Source organism: Salvelinus fontinalis, chromosome 2 (genome assembly GCF_029448725.1).
Source record: "Salvelinus fontinalis isolate EN_2023a chromosome 2, ASM2944872v1, whole genome shotgun sequence".
Classification (NCBI taxonomy): domain Eukaryota; kingdom Metazoa; phylum Chordata; class Actinopteri; order Salmoniformes; family Salmonidae; genus Salvelinus; species Salvelinus fontinalis.
Window position 1 is genome coordinate 32,734,559 of NC_074666.1, and position 17,062 is coordinate 32,751,620.

At 41.9% G+C, this 17,062-nt stretch overlaps 1 protein-coding gene across 2 annotated transcripts; it reads right to left on the reverse strand.

Moving 5' to 3' along the window:
• Nucleotides 1–501: 501 nt before the first annotated feature.
• On the reverse strand, nt 502–11,348 carry LOC129817094 (transcription initiation factor TFIID subunit 9-like). Of its 2 annotated transcripts, none has more exons than XM_055872050.1 (7): nt 10,983–11,348; nt 10,109–10,190; nt 9,134–9,270; nt 8,899–9,033; nt 8,715–8,796; nt 8,401–8,511; nt 502–857 (listed from the first exon to the last, which is right to left on the reverse strand). In XM_055872050.1, the coding sequence occupies exons 1-7, from the start codon at nt 11,016–11,018 to the stop codon at nt 703–705; spliced, it is 738 nt and encodes a 245-aa protein (XP_055728025.1). In that variant the 5' UTR covers nt 11,019–11,348; the 3' UTR covers nt 502–702. The 2 variants fall into 2 exon arrangements, with proteins under 2 accessions (XP_055728025.1, XP_055728027.1); XM_055872052.1 differs by lacking the exon at nt 10,983–11,348 and adding an exon at nt 10,805–10,955.
• Between the last annotated feature and the right edge of the window lie 5,714 nt (nt 11,349–17,062).

Genomic DNA, 17,062 nt, shown 5'->3' on the forward strand with positions numbered 1-17,062 from the left:
ATAGACTGAAGTCTCCCTCTATTGGCTACTAACTGGAATACATCTAAACTATGCCCAAACAACTGGAAACCCCCTGTTGTATTCACTCCTTGCTTTCTTCATTTTAAGGCCCATTTTAAATTATCAAAATTCCCAATCTGGCCCTCAAACCACCATGGTCACCTAATAATCCCCAGTTTACAATTGGCTCATTCATCCCCCTCCTCTCCCCTGTAACTATTCCCCAGGTCGTTGCTGCAAATGAGAACGTGTTCTCAGTCAACTTACCTGGTAAAATAACGGTAAAATAAAATAAATAAAAATAATGGACTAGACTTGCTATTGGAGGTGGCAGATAGCCTAGCAGTTAAGAGTGTTGGGTCAATAACTGAAAGGTTGCTGGTTTAAATCCCTGAGCAGACTAAGTGAAACAAATCTGTCAATGTGCCCTTTTCAGCAAGGCACTTAACCCCAATTGCTCCTATAAGTCGCTCTTTATAAGAGTGTCTGCTAAATGACAAATTTCTTCGTCACAAATATCTTTTTTATTTGTATGTACAAAAATTTGTGGCAAACAGGCATAACAGTTACTCATTTTACACAATGTGATGGGAGAATTGTAAACTGGCTGGCTAACCTCAAAACTACCTTCTACAATATTTACAGCACACGCTTGCTTTCATCTAGCCGACTCCTCCCTGCCTTATCTACTTATCCATGAGGTCATAATGCATCATAGTCATCGTCTTCGTGCTTCCTTTTCAGCGATTCACTGGCCAAGTTCTGTGACACCATGTTGGTGGTGATGAGGATGTTCTTAGAGCCGATCAGGGAGGGATTGATTAGGACGTTTTGAACCGTTGGGGTGGATGGTGTGGCTGTCGGAAAACAAGACAAATATCATGATTTATTATTAACATTTTGAATTCACATTTTATTCACTGAATAAATGCTAAGACAATCCCCACAAACTACTGAATTGAAGCTTCAGAGACCTGAATTACTCTAATGATGTACAGTGCATTCAGAAAGTATTCATACCCATTGAAGTATTCCAAGGGTCGGAAACTTTCCGAAAATTTTCCATGTGAAGTTAAGCCCGGGAATTTGGGGAATTTTGCTTCAATTCATCCTAAAAAGTTAGCTTATAACAGTGAACCTTTTTTGTGGGATTCACATGGAAATTCTAGGTCTTGTGGCATATTTTGGTTAAACTATCCCCAATTCAATGGAATTGCAACCCTCGCATGCACAGTGCATTCTTCCATCACATGTACAGCTGATTCTTTAGATCTTGCACACTAATGAGAAGGACTACATGCTTTCTGGTAAGTTGATTACAATACTGGGTGGGATGAATATATTTTATATGACATACATTATTTGTTAACTAGTAAATAGTACCCCACAGCAAAGTGTGTTTAAATAATTTCTAACTTGTTAACAATTTCTGCTAGTTAGTTTTTGCTAACATGTGGGTTTTAGCTTGCTTGAGCCTGCTAAGTGAGGAGTGTTAATTCACCTGTTTCAATACATGTTTCATTTTAAAACATTTATCTTACAAAAGGAGTTGTTTAACTGCTTAACTATTTACTTGTACATGGAATTGTATTTGGGGATTTTTACTCATTTTTTTCTAATCTTTACAGGAAAATGCCATGGGCACTATCTGATTTGTGGAGACATTTCACTGCAGCTAATGTAGAAGGAAAAGCTTGTACATTTGCAAATACTGTGCCAAATCATATGTAAAGAATGCAACAAAGATGCAGAATCATCTGGCCAAGTGCATAAAGTTCCCTCAGCGCCCACAACAAGCAACCTCTGACAAAAGTTACTCTACTTCTATTCGAGGTGAAAATTATAAATTTAGACACCGTATCGATAACAACAGCTCATGGTCCTCCTGGAATCAGAAGTTTTTGACTCAATGGAGGAACATAGTCAGAAATGCTGATGAATGTCTTGCTCAAGCTGTGTATGCAACTGGTTCACCTCTGATACTCACAGGCAATGTGTATTGGAAGAGATTTCTGAACGTTCTTCCCCCAGCATACACCCCTCTAACCATACATGCTTTATCTACTCATTTTCTGGATGCAGAGTTCAAGTGAAGGTCCAACAAATCATAGAGAAAACCGACTGTATTGCAATCATCTCTGATGGGTGGTCGAATGGTCGTGGGCAAGGAATAATTAACTACATCATCTCCACCCCTCAACCAGTATTCTACAAGAGCACAGACACAAGGGACAACAGACACACCGGTCTCTACATTGCAGATGAGCTGAAGGCAGTCATCAATGATCTTGGACCACAGAAGGTATTTGCACTGGTGACAGACAATGCTGCGAACATGAAGGCTGCTTGGGCTAAAGTGGAGGAGTCCTACCCTCACATCACACCCATTGGCTGTGCTGCTCATGCATTGAATCTGCTCCTCAAGAACATCATGGCACTGAAAACAATAGATACACTCTACAAGAGAGCCAAGGAAATGGTTAGGTATGTGAAGGGTCATCAAGTTATAGCAGCAATCTACTTTACCAAGCAAAGTAAGAAGAATAAAAGCGCCACACTGTAGCTGCCCAGCAACACCCGTGGGGTTGGTGTTGTCATGTTTGACAGTCTCCTGGAGGGGAAGGAGTCTCTCCAAGAAATGTCCATATCGCAGTCTGCCGATATGGACAGCCCCATCAAGAGGATCCTCCTGGATTATGTATTTTGGGAGAGAGTGGTAACCAGCCTGAAACTCCTGAAACCTATAGCAGTAGCCATTGCATGGATTGAGGGAGACAATACCATCCTGTCTGATGTTCAGACTCTGCTTGCAGATGTAAGAGAAGAAATCCATACTGCCCTGCCCACTTCACTGTTGCTCCAAGCAGAGGAAACTACAGTTCTGAAATGCATCAAAAAGTGTGAAGACTTCTGCCTGAACCCCATACACGCCACAGCGTACATGTTGGATCCCAAGTATGCTGGCAAGAGCATCCTGTCTGGTGCAGAGATCAACGAGGCCTGTGGTATCATCTCTACCGTGTCTCGCCACCTTGGCTTGGATGAGGGCAAGGTTCTTGGCAGTCTGCGAAGTACACTTCCAAGCAAGGGCTTTGGAATGGAAATGCAATATGGCAGTCGTGGCAACATATCTCATCAGCCACCTGGTGGAAGAGACTTTGTGGATCTGAGGCTATTTCCCTGTTGCCTCCATCATCCTCCAAATCTCACCAACATCAGCTGCCTCAGAGCGCAACTGGTCCTTGTTTGGGAACACACACACCAAAGCACGCAACAGGATGACCAAGGTTGAAAAATTGGTGGCCATCCGGGCAAATTTTTGGCTTTTTGAGCCTGACAACGAGCCATCCTCAACAGGGTTGGAAAGTGACAGTGAAGATGAGGCCTCAGAGTCTGATGTTCAAGAGTTGGACATTGAGGTCATCCAGGGAGAAGACATGGAAGCCTGAGGGGAAGACAACCAAAGCTGTAGTTTCTAGACTATCATTTTACAGATGTATGTTGAAAACGTTTTTGGGAGATGCGATGGATCATTGGGGATCATTCAATATTCCCTTTCTTTTGTTGTTCAGTGAAATCATCCCATGTGAAGAGTCAACTCATTTAATTAAAGTGACATTTTTAACTAAATTGTTGTTGTTTTTTCTATTGGAAGGATTTAATCATTTGTAATTAAGTTTACTTATGATAATGTAAAAGGTCTATGTTTCTGTCTCCATATGATATGGTAAATATATCCAATGGAAAAAAAACATCTACATTTAAATGGTATTAATATTAATTCCCATGGAAAGTTTCCACCTCTGAAAATTCCCCAAAATGTGCAACCCTAGTTACAGCCCAAATTCAAAATGGATTAAATAGATGATTAGTAACCCATCTACACACTATACCCCATCATGAAAAAGTCAAAACATGTTTCGAAATTTTAGCAAATGTAATGAAAATGAAATACAGAAATATCTAATTTACATAAGTATTCACACCCCTGAGTCAATAGATGTCAGAATCTCATTTAGTAGCGATTACAGCTTTGAGTCGTTCTAGAACTACAGGATTAAGATTGAATCCTACTACACCGGCTTTGACGCTCGTCGGATGTGGCAGGGCTTGGAAACTATTACGGACTACAAAATAAAACCCTGACACGAGCCTACCAGACGAGCTAAATGCCTTTTATGCTCGAGGCAAGCAACAATGAAGCATGCACGAGAGCACCATCTGTTCTGGATGACTGTGTGACAACGGTCTCAGTAGCCGATGTGAGAAAGACCTTTAAACAGGTCAACATTCAAAGCCACGGGGCCAGATGGATTACCAGGACGTATAGTCAAAGCATGTGCAGACCAACTGGCAAGTGTCTTCACTGACATTTTCAACCTCTCCCTGACTAAGTCTGTAATACCTACATGTTTCAAGACGACCACAATAGTCCCTGTGCCCAAGGAAGCGAAGGAAACCTGCCTAAATTATTACTGCCACCTGGCACTCACGTCGGTAACCATGAAGTGCTTTGAAAGGCTGGTCATGGCTCACAACAGCATCATCCCGGATACCCTAGACCCACTCCAATTCGCATACCACCCCAACACATCCACAGATGATGCAATCTCAATCACACTCCAAACTGCCTTTTCCCACCTGGACAAAAGGAACACCTATGTGAGAATGCTGTTCAGTGACTACAGCTAAGCGTTCAACACTATAGTGCCCACGAAGCTCATCACAAGCTAAGGACCCTGGGACTAAACACGGGCCACCCCCAGGTGGTAAGGCAAGGCAACAACACGTCTGCCACCCTGATCCTCAACACTGGGGCCCCTCAGGGGTATGTACTTTGTCCCCTCCTGTACTCCCTGTTTACCCACGACTGCGTGGTCAAACACGACTCTAACACCATCATTAAGTTAGCTGACGACAGTGGTAGGCCTGATCACCAACAACAATGAGATGGCCTATAGGGAGGAAGTCAGAGAACAACAACCTCTCCCTCAATGTGAGCAAGACAAAGGAGCTGATCGTGGACTACAGGAAAAGGCCGGCCAAACAGGCCCCCATTAACATCAACAGGGATGTAGTGGAGAGGTTCGAGAGTTTCAAGTTCCCTGTTGTCCACATCACCAACGATCTAACATGGTCCAAACACACCAAGACAGTCGTGAAGAGGGCACAACAAAACCCATTCCTCCTCAGGAGACAGATTTTTTTTTTTTGCATGGGTCCCCATCTCCTCAAAAGGTTCTACAGCTGCACCATCAAGAGCATCCTGACCGGTTGCATCACCGCCTGGTATGGCAACTGTTCAACATCTGACCGTAAGGAGCTACAAAGGGTAGTGCGTACAGCCCAGTACATCATTGAGGCTAAGCTTCCTGCAATCCAGGACCTATGTAAATAGGCCGTGTCAGAGGAACACCCATCCAGTCATAGACTCTTCTCTCTGCTAATGCACGGCAAGCGGTTTCAGAGCACCAAATCTAAGACCAAAAGGCTCCTCAACAGCTTCTACCCCCAAGCCATAAGACTGCTGAACAATTAATTCAATGGCCACCGGACTATTACATTGACCCCCCCATTTGTTTTGTACACTGCTGCTACTCGCTGTTTACCATCTATGCATAGTCACTTCACCCCTACCTACATGTACAAATTACCTCAACTAACCTGTACCCCCACACACTGACTCGGTACCGGTACCCCTGTATATAGCCTCGTTATTGCTGTGTTACTTTTTATAATTTATTTGGTAAATATAGGACTTCTAAGTAAGCATTTCATGGTAAGGCTACACTTGTTGTATTCGACACATGTTCAAACTTTATTTTTCACTTTGCACACCTGGATTGTACAATATTTGCAAATCATATTTTTTTTATTAATCTCTGTGAAGTCGGATGTTGGTCAGCCAGTCTTGCCAGAGATTTTCAAGCCAATTTCAATCAAAACTAACTGGGCAACTCATGAACATTCAATGTCATCTTGGTAAGCAACTCCAGTGTAGATTTGGCCTTGTGTGTTAGGTTACTGTACTGCTGAAAGGTGAATGTCTCCCAGTGTCTGTTGGAAAGCAGACAACCAGGTTCTCAGTTTCTTTTTATACAAAAAAAAAAAACTACCTAGTCTTTGCAAAAGACAAATCTTTGCCACATTTTTTTGCAGTTTTACTTTAGTGCCTTATTGCAAACAGGATGCAAGTTGTGTAATATTTTTATTCTATACAGGCTTCCTTATTTTCACTCTGTCATTTACGTTAGTATTGTGGAGTAACTACAATGTCGATCCATCATCAGTTCTCCTATCACAGCCATTAAACCCTCTCGCTGTTTTAAAGTCACCATTGGCCTCACAGTGAAATCCCTGAATGGTTTCCTTCCTCTTCGACAACAGAGTTAGGAAGAACAACTGTATCTTTGTAGTGACTGGGTGTATTGATACACCATCCAAAGTGTAATTAATAACTTTGGTCAAAAGGGATATTCAATGTCTGCTTTTTAAAATTGTTAACCAATCGACCAATAGGTGCCCTTCTTTGGAAGGCATTGGAAAATCTCCCTGGTCTTTGTGGTTGAATCGGTGTTTGAAATTCACTGTTCGACTGAAGGACCTTACAGATAATTGTATGTGTGGGGTAAAGCGATGAGGTAGTCATTAAAAAATCAGTCCATGCAACTTATGACTTGTTAAGAAAATTTGCACTCCTGAACTTCAGGCTTGCCATAACAATGGGGTTGAATACTTATTGACATTTCAGCTTTTCATTTTTAATCAATTTGTAAAAATGTCTAAACACATAATTCCATTTGGACATTATCGTGTATTGTGTGTGGGCCAGTGACACTATCTCTAATTTCAGGCTGTAACAACATGTGGAAAAAGTCTTAGGGGTGTGGATACTTTCTTTAGGCACTGTAAATACACTGAACAAACATGTAAAATGCAACATTTAAAAAGTGTTAGTCCCATGTTTAATGAGCTCAAATAATAGATCCCAGAAATTTCCCATACGCACATTTGGTGCACAAATTTGTTAAAATCCCTGTTAGTGAGCATTTCTCCTTTGCCAAGATAATCCACTTGACAGGTGTGGCATATCAAGAAGCCGATTAAACAGCATGATCATTACACAGGTGCACCTTGTGCTGGGGACAATAAAAGGCCACTAAAATGTGCAGCGGTGTCACAACAATGCCACAGATGTCTCAAGTTGAGGGAGCGTGCAATTGGCATGCTGACTGCAGGAATATCCACCAGAGCTGTTGCCAGAGAATTTAATGTTCATTTCTCTACCATAAGCCACCTCCAACATAATTTTAGAGAATTTGGCAGTACGTCCAACCAATGTCACAACCACAGACCACACGTAACCAAGCCAGCCCAGGACCTCCACATCCGGCTTCTTCACCTGCGGGATCGTCTGAGACCAGCCACCCGGACAGTTGATGAAATTGTGGGTTTGCACAACTGAAAAATGTCAGCACAAACTGTCAGAAACCGTCTCAGGGAAGCTCACTTGCGTGATCTGTGTCCTCACTAGGGTCTTGACCTGACTGCACTCTGGCATCATAACCGACTTCAGTGGGCAAATGCTCACCTTCAATGGCCACTGGTACGCTGGGAAAGTGTACTCTTCACGGATGAATCCCGGTTTCACATGTACCGGGCAGATGGCAGACAGAGTGTATGACGCCATGTGAGCGAGCGGTTTGCTGATGTCAACGTTGTGAACAGGGTGCCAGTGGGGTTATGGTGTGGCCAGGCATAAGCTACGGACAATGAACACCGTTGCATTTTATCAATGGAAATTTGAATGCACAGACATACTGTGACGAGATCCTGAGGCCCATTGTCGTGCCATTCATCCAACGCCATCACCTCATGTTGTTTCAGCATGACCTTTACACAATTCCTGGAAGCTGAAAATATCACAGTTCTTCAATGGCCTGTATACTCACCAGACATGTATCCATTGAGCATGTTTGGGATGCTCTGGATCGACAGCATGTTCCAGTTCGCGCCAATATCCACAAACTTCGCATAGCCATTAAAGAGAAGTGGGCCAAAATTCCACAGGCCACAATCAGCCTAATCAACTCTATGCGAAGGAGATGTGTCACACTGCATGAGGCAAATGGTGGACACACCAGATACTGACTGGTTTTCTGATCCACGCCCCTACTTAAGTTATCTGTATTCTCAGTATTGTGAAATCCATAGATTCGGGCCTAATGATTTATTTCAATTAACCAATTTCCTTATATAAACTAACTCAGTAAAATCATAAATTGTTGCACTGATATTTTTGTTCAGTGTACATAGTATAAACTTAATAGGACTACAGTAGACTCATTCACCAGCCGTCTGAAACAAGTCAGCAGTGTAAAATGAAGGATAGTCTCTTACAGGACTTGGAGGCTGCAGTCTGTGAGGATGGGATCTGAACGGTGAAGCGTTGCCCCGACAGAGACATTGGCGTCCCCACTTTGGTAGTGACTGACTGAACTGAGGGAGTGCCTGGAAACATGCAAGAAGAAAGGAGTCAATGTTTTTGTAATGAAACAGAAAATACATCAGATATGGTAGCAACAGGGCTGCACACCAAAAGGCCAACCCAAATCCCAATGTCAAATGTACGTGCTTGGGACAATGTGTTAGAAAAATATGTAACACAATGAAGAGATATTACTGAAAAGTTAATGCACTAAAGGGTCCCTCACCAAAGGTAGGTGTGCTGGACCTGCTGGATACAGCTCCTACACTGAGACGAGGCACTGTTATTCTCCCCGCGGATGAGGACATCTGCACAGGAGAGGAACAATCAGAAAGATTCACAAAATAGAACAGAATGAAATAGAACACAATTAAGATGAATTGTGAGTGCAGAGCAGATCATGAGGTTACCTTTTTCTGTATGGATTTGAGCCTGTAGTTAGGAGCAGTCAGACAGTAACGGTCTGGGGGCAGGCGGGGCCCAGTGTATGGCTTAATCAAAGGCAGAGGGGTCTGGTTCTTCTGCCTAGCTACCTCCAGCAGGAACTACACAAAGTCAACATAGTCAGGAGTTAGTCTTGATCATTTATGAACACCTGAATAGGCAAATAATGATGTCGGTCTTGGCACTGCTACTCAATCTTACATCTCGTGGTGGTGGGGAGGTGAAGGACTGGTCCATGCGACTCTGGATCGCCAGTCTTATGTCGTCAGCATCCACATTGTTCTTCTTGGCATGTGTTGCATAGATTTTGGCATCCTCGATAATGGTTGTCACATATCCTGTAAAATCAAATTACTTTATTTTCTTGTAGTGCTCAACCAACATTTTGGTTATTTTGGGGTTTTAAAAATGTATTGACCGACGTCTGTTCAATTATTTAAATTCCATTTGGTTCTTAAAAAATTTGTGAGCGCAACGTGCAGTTTTTCTAGAGATGAATCAGGTCAAGTCCGATCTGTGCGATGTAGTACAGTTGTAATTTCCAACAGGCCAATATTATAAATATTTTAGCCCAGAAATCGTGGTAATGAACTACAATGACCATAATCCATTGCGCGCCTACTTGTCTGAGACGGAGAGAGGAGACAGAAAAACGAGTGATCGAGATGGATAGAGCACTTGCTTCATGAAGCATCTTCTCTACCTGAAAAAAACATTATATAAGAATAATAGTTGGTATCCAGCAGTCATAAAAATATGCCTTATTTACTTACTTTCAAAAACTACTAAAATAGTGATTTCGTCAGACAGCAGCTCTATAGAGATATGAAATAATAAAGTAATCAAATAGGCCTAAAACACATTAAATACACAACTGAAATATTTTTTTAAAGTAAACTAATGTGAATAAATGATGGTTAATAAGTGATAAGCAGTAATGGGCAATTACTACCATCATGAGACTTTTATTAATTGTTTTATTCTGTGTCATTACAGCATTCAACCCACATAATACATTTAGTGTGTAAAAATATTGACACCGAAACGACCACAAAAAGCACTAATCCATCAGCACTATTGTTTTTGTACATTAACGTTTGTCTTGTATGTTAGCTGCTAATATGCAATATTGCACACAGAGCATAACTAACAAAGGAGAGTTGAATGTATACTTACTGTAGGTAAACTCCAGCATTTGATTAATCACTCTGGGCTCATACTCTGTTATCCCCATGTCTTTGAGGATTTGAATCATAACCTTTGCAAAGGAAGAATTAGAGGATAAGAAGCTAGAAAAGCAGTATACTGTGTCATCAACTCATCAATCCAGACATTAGCTTTGAAGTCCCTATGGCAATTCCGACAGCTGACAGGATTTTTATATTTAAGTATGTGTTGGTTTTAATTGACTTTTTATTCTTATGTGTTACATTGTGTATATTTATCTATACTTACCTGTTTTATGTACTTGTTTGTGTATTGTAGGGCTCATTTGTAAAAGAGACTTTAGTTTCAATATGACTTCCTTGTTGAAATAAAGGTAAATAAACTGCCCTAGCTAGATAGCTAGCTACAACAATAAAAATTAAGTCAGCTGCTGACGTTAGTTTGTCCTGATAACTAACAGGCTAACGTTAACTAGCTACTATAGCTAGTTACTCTTCCCAATACAATAGTCAAGTAGATGCATTATGTAAATACATCCAAATAGAATGACATGGAGTTATATTTCTGAACAGCACCCTACATAAATGCAGTTTGAAAAAGAAATCCTTATGTTCTAGTTCTAACGTTATCTAGCTAAAAGATAAATAACTGTCTAGCTACCTAGCTCGCAAGCTACCATAACTTAGCTAACATTAGTTAACTTACCTAATGTTAGCCACCTAGCTAACGTTAGCTAGCGAGATAATGAGCTGAAAATCCTGCAAAAATCGACTTTAAAACTTCAGACAAAGCCACAATAGATATTTACCTAAACACTCATCATTACTGTGAATGATTGAGACTATGACATTTCACAAATTGTAACTAGGTGGTTTACTCCTACCTGTGCATCTTTAGGAACAGTTTTCGGAGAAGCCATTTTCACGTTTGTTCCTTTCCCGCGCCTCCACTTCCGCACTAAAATCTAGGTTGAAGATGGGATAATAATAATAATAATAATAATAATAATATTCTTCTTCTTCTGTATTATGCCGGTCCGGAAACAGATGTTATGGGTGCAAGACGCCACCTATTGTATCAACCTACTATTCTGCAGTATGATTTTATTACACTTTGCGAGAAAAAAAATCCCTACCAATTTACCCTACAGCCATTAAAACCTCTCCATTATTCCACTAATTTGGCTCTATCTGATGCTACACCAGGCGAGCAGCCTGAGAGGATGTTCAATACACCTTGTAACTCTTCTGCAGTAAAATCTCGTATACCCAAGTACTTCTCTGCAGCTGCCACCACAATATCTATCCTCTGTGATTTACATTCCCCTCCTGAGGTACAGTTGACAACCATGGCCATGAATGTAAAAAATATATATTCTTATTGAATCACACGTAATTCCTATCACTTTCTATTGGCCTTGGCCTACTCACAGGGATCCTTTTTGGACCCATCTTCCTCTACTACTCAATTCAATTCAAGGGGCTTTATTGGCATGGGAAACATATGTTAACATTGCCAAAGCAAGTGAAGTAGATAATATACAAAAGTGAAATTAACAATAAAAATGAACAGTAAACATTACACTTACAGAAGTTCCAAAAGGATAAAGACATTACAAATGCCATACTATGTATATATACCGTGTTGTAACGATGTGCAAATGGTTAAAGTACAAAAGGGAAAATAAATAAACATAAATATGGGTTGTATTTACAATGGTGTTTGATCTTCACAGGTTGCCCTTTTCTTGTGGCAACAGGTCACAAATCTTGCTGCTGTGATGGCACACTGTGGTATTTCACCCAGTAGATATGGGAGTTTATCAAAATCGTGTTTGTTTTCAAATTCTTTGTGGCTCTGTGTAATCTGAGGGAAATATGTGTTTCTAATATGGTCGTACATTTGGCATTAGTTTAGAAAATGCATCTCAGTTTCCACCTCATTTTGTGGGCAGTGTGCACATAGCCTGTCTCTCTTGAGAGCCAGATCTGCCTACGGCGGCTTTTCTCAATAGCAAGGCTATGCTCACTGAGTCTGTACATAGTACAAAGCTTTCCTTAACACCTTCTGCAATACTCTGATCATGTCAACCTCAGCCTGCCTTTCTCTCACCGGACACCTCTGATCTCCAGCACCATGGGTACCCCTACAGTTTACACACGCAGCTTTTCCACTGATACTACACATTCCTTTGTATCATGTCCTCCTGCACGCTTCTCACATCTAGGAATCTCCCTCCCACACATTGCTGCCACATGACCATACGCTTGACACCTAAAACACCATAATGGGTTCGGGACAAAAGCTCTCATGGGAAAACTGACACATTCTAACTTGACTTCATCTGTCAAAGACTCTGCATCAAAACTCAGTAGTACAGACAGTGTCTTATCTGATTCACCAAGCTCTTCAGCAGGTCTGTGTTGCACCAAACGACGGGTGTCACAGACACCGGGAATCTTCAACTTCAGTTGACCATCCTCAACACTTAAAGCCACTCCAGTTATCACTCCATTCAACAGCACCCTGCTCCAGAGAGGAAAGCAAGTCACAGTTCTTGTCCCCAGTCACGTGGTCGAAGCACACGCTCCCTCTGGATGACAGAAACACAAAAAATCAACACAACTCCACTTGGAGTTACTTTTACCGACCCAACATTCCCCAACCTCTTCTCCACCCAACCTGACAACACATATGGATCAGCCAGAAGGCAAGGGTCCATTCTTTTCAAAAATCTCACTCCCACTGGGCCAAAAATCACCTTTATCACCATTGGGATGAGGCTCAAACTTAGCTTCACTGCACCTGCCACTGCAGTTAATTCACCCTCATTCTCGTCATGTTCAATTTCCTTCTGCAGCATTCCATATTTACTCTTAATATGTTCCACTTTATTAATTTTTTTGCCTAACTTCTTACCAACCTACAGTTGAAGTTGTAAGTTTACATACACCTTAGCCAAATACATTTAAACTCAGTTTTTCACAATTCCTGACATTTAATCAGAGTAAAAATACCCTGTCTTAGGTCAGTAAAGATCACCACTTTATTTTAAGAATGTGTAATGTCAGAATAATAGTAGAGAGAATGATGCTCCCACCCCTGTGCTTCATGGTTGGGCCTGTGTTTTTGCCGCCGACACCGGACTGGGGACCCTTGCAGTGGGCCCCGGACAGGAGGGCGACTCTGGCGGCTCCGGACAGGAGGGCGACTCTGGCGGCTCCGGACAGGAGGGCGACTCTGGCGGCTCCGGAGATGAGGAAGACTCTGGCGGCTCCGGACAGGAGGGAGACTCTGGCGGCTCCGGACAGGAGGGAGACTCTGGCGGCTCCGGACAGGAGGGAGACTCTGGCGGCTCCGGACTGGGGATCGTTGCTGGAGGCTCCGGACTGAAGGGCGTCACTGGAGTGGAGAGACAAACAGGAGGCTTCGTGCCATGGATCATCACTGGAGGTTTCTTGCCATGGATCATCACTGGAGGCTTCGTGCCATGGATCATCACTGGAGGCTTCTTGCCATGGATCATCACTGGAGGCTTCGTGCCATGGATCATCACTGGAGGCTTCGTGCCATGGATCATCACTGGAGGCTTCGTGCCATGGATCATCACTGGAGGCTTCGTGCCATGGATCATCACTGGAGGCTTCTTACCATGGATCATCACTGGAGGCTTCTTGCCATGGATCATCACTGGAGGCTTCGTGCCATGGATCACCACTTGAGTGGAGAGACACACAGGAGGCCTGGCTCTGGGAGAAGGCACAGGACTCAGCAGGCTGGGGAGACATGCAGGAGGGTTAGGGCTTAGCACAGGCACAGGACTCACCAGGCTGGGGAGACATGCAGGAGGCCTCTTCCTTGGCCGAGGCACCAGATACACTGGGCCGTGGAGGCGCACTGGCGGTCTCGAGCCCAGAGCTAGCACAACTCGTCCTGGCTGGATACCCCCGTAGCCCGGCAAGTGTGGGGAGCTGGAACAGGCCGCACTGGGCTGTGCTGGCGAACCAGGGACACCTTGCATAGGGCTGGTGCAGGATAACCCGGGCCGAGGAGACGCACTGGAGGCCTGGAGAGCAGGGCTGGCACACTCAGTCCTGGTTCGATGCCCACTCTAGCCCGGCCGATGCGAGGTGCTGGGATATTGCGCACCGGGCTAAGAACACGTACTGGAGACACCGTGCTCTCCACCGCATAACACGGTGCCTGACCAGTACAACGCTCGCAACGGTAAGCACGGGGAGTTGGCTCAGGTCTCCTACCTGACTCCGCCAATCTTCTCATGTGCACGTTTCCTCGAGCCAACTCCTCGTAGCGTTGCCGCTCCGCTTTAGCTGCCTCCAGCTCCTCTTTAGGACGGTGATACTCTCCCGGCTGTGCCCAGGGTCCTTTGCCATCCAAGATTTCCTCCCATATCCGGGAGTCCATTCCACCACGCTGCTTGGTCCTTTGGTGGTGGGTAGTTCTGTAACGATCGTCCTGGAAAGAAGTTGACCAAAACGCAGCGTGGTAAGTGTTCATTGTAATTTAATAAAATAACCTGAACACTGAAACAACAAAAACAACAAAGAGAGTGAACGAAACGAAACAGTTCTGTCTGGTGCAACAACACAAAACAGAAAACACAGAACACCAGACATAGAATGCCCACCCCAACTCACGCCCTGACCAAACCAAAATAGAGACATAAAAAGGATCTCTAAGGTCAGGGCGTGACAGACATCCAATAGGGGGTTGCTCAATTAAAAAATAACAAATCTCCAGGATGTGATGGATTAACCTCTGAATTTGACAAAACCTCTGAAGAAATAGCACCATTTTTACTTGAAACCTTTAAGGGGGCTATAAAGAAGGGAGAACTACCTGCCTCTCTGAAGCAAGGGGTTATTACTCTTATACCTAAACCACACAAGGATCTCTTAAATATTGATAATTGGCATCCAATCCCACTCCTAAATAACGACTACAAAATTATAGCCTTAATCTTTGCGAAAAGGTTAAAGTCTTGCTTGAATGGAATATAGAATATTATACATTATTTAGTTTTTCAGAAGCTCGGAGGGCTTAATTTTTTACTACAATGTCCCTATATTGTGGATAAACTTCCCGTGAAATTGGCCGGCTTTTGACAAGCAGGCTTTAATGTGCAAACACAACTTTTTACCTCATAAATGTTTTATATGGAATAATGGGTCGATATTACATAGAAACAAGATGTTATTTTACCGTAACTGGTTCTCGAAAAACAATGTCCTTGTCAGCCAATCAGTGAGTATTAGTGGGAATCTATATACGCGGAGAGAATTTATAGAAAGATACAACTTTGAGGTTTCAAGCAAGGAATATGACACTGCTATAAAAGCTATACCTAGTGGGATAAAATCTTTACTTCAGAATAATGCATATTTTGTAATATCTCCTATTGTAAGCAATATCCAGGTGAATGGCATGGGTTTACGAGATAAGAAATTCAACAATCGTTTATTAAGGAATATTTTCTTCAGGAAGTCTATTCCCTCTGCGAAATTTTGTTGGGCTTTATCGTTTGATGTAAACTGGTGCTGTGCTTGGCTCACTCCACACACATTTGTGGTGACCAATAAAGTAAAGGAGATCTCCTTTAAGATTACCCATAGATTCTATCCGTGTAATAGCTTGATTTCTAAATATATACCTGAAGTTACCAGAGAATGCAGTTTTTCTGAAATAGAAATTGGATCTATTGAACACTTATTCTGTCATTGTTTACATAGTGAAGTGTTCTGGACTGATGTAAAACTATATCTTGGCAACAAAATATCTAAGTTTGACATATTATTTTACTACACTGATTCCACAATTGAACGTATGTCATAAATCTCTTTATTTCATTAGGATACACAAATCAACATTTATGAAGAAAAAGTCCCTTTTCTTTATTTTTTATCTGATTTGGAAAACTACTTTAAAACGTATACAATTTTTTTTTCTAAATAATTTATTCACTACATGTTTGTATTTGAATTGATATAATGTGGATTTGTATTATTATTTTTCTTTCTCTTCCGTATTTCTTTGTGGAATCCCTCTGGCTGTTCTGTTTTTGTGTTTTGCATGTTACTGTTTAATTAATTAAAAAAATACATAGATAAAAAAAATTTAATAAAAAAAAATACAAAGGGATTTTGTTTTGTATTATTAAGTAAGCAAGCATCCTGTAGGAAAGCAACGTTCTACTCCATACTAAATCATGACATTTTAATTTACAGTTAGCTACTGTAATGTGGTAACGTCAAAGACTAGGAGTCACATTCTAGCCAAGTCAAGTGAGTAGGTTGTTCTTTGGCTGCTGGTACATTAATCTCAATAATTGTGAATCACAACCATTTGAAATGTTGATCTTTGACAGTCTGAGCACACAGTAGTTTATTTGATGTCAAGCTCTTTATACTATTGGACCTTGCTGCATTTAGCAACGCTAGTATTTACACTAGCGTTGATAGGAAATAGCTTAGATACAATTCAATTTCAATTTACTCGTAGGGTTGGTCCTTATGCAGGGAGTAAATTGAAGAAAGAAAAAATTGTAATAGAAAATAAATTAAAGACTTTTCAAACGGGTGTCTGTTGTAGACCCAATTCCTCTCCATTTACCTCATGTCCAAATAAAAGTCCTACACGTGCGCAATACCTGGAAAAAAAAGAACTTGTGGGGGAGTTTTATTTTGACATGAGGTAAGCAAATAGGAACTGACCTTGCTGAGGTACTGCATGGGTCTACAACAGACCCACGTTTGGAAATGCTGTTTAATTACACAATCTAGTAGATCTATTTTTTTAAATCTCAAATATCCCCCTGCAAAAGGACCAAGCCTAAAGAAAATCGACAAATTAAGTTGAAATTGTACTTGATGTAACTTCCGGCGGACTATTCCGACATATAGTGATTGCTCCTTCCACTACAGCCTTGCAGACCTTTGGCATTCT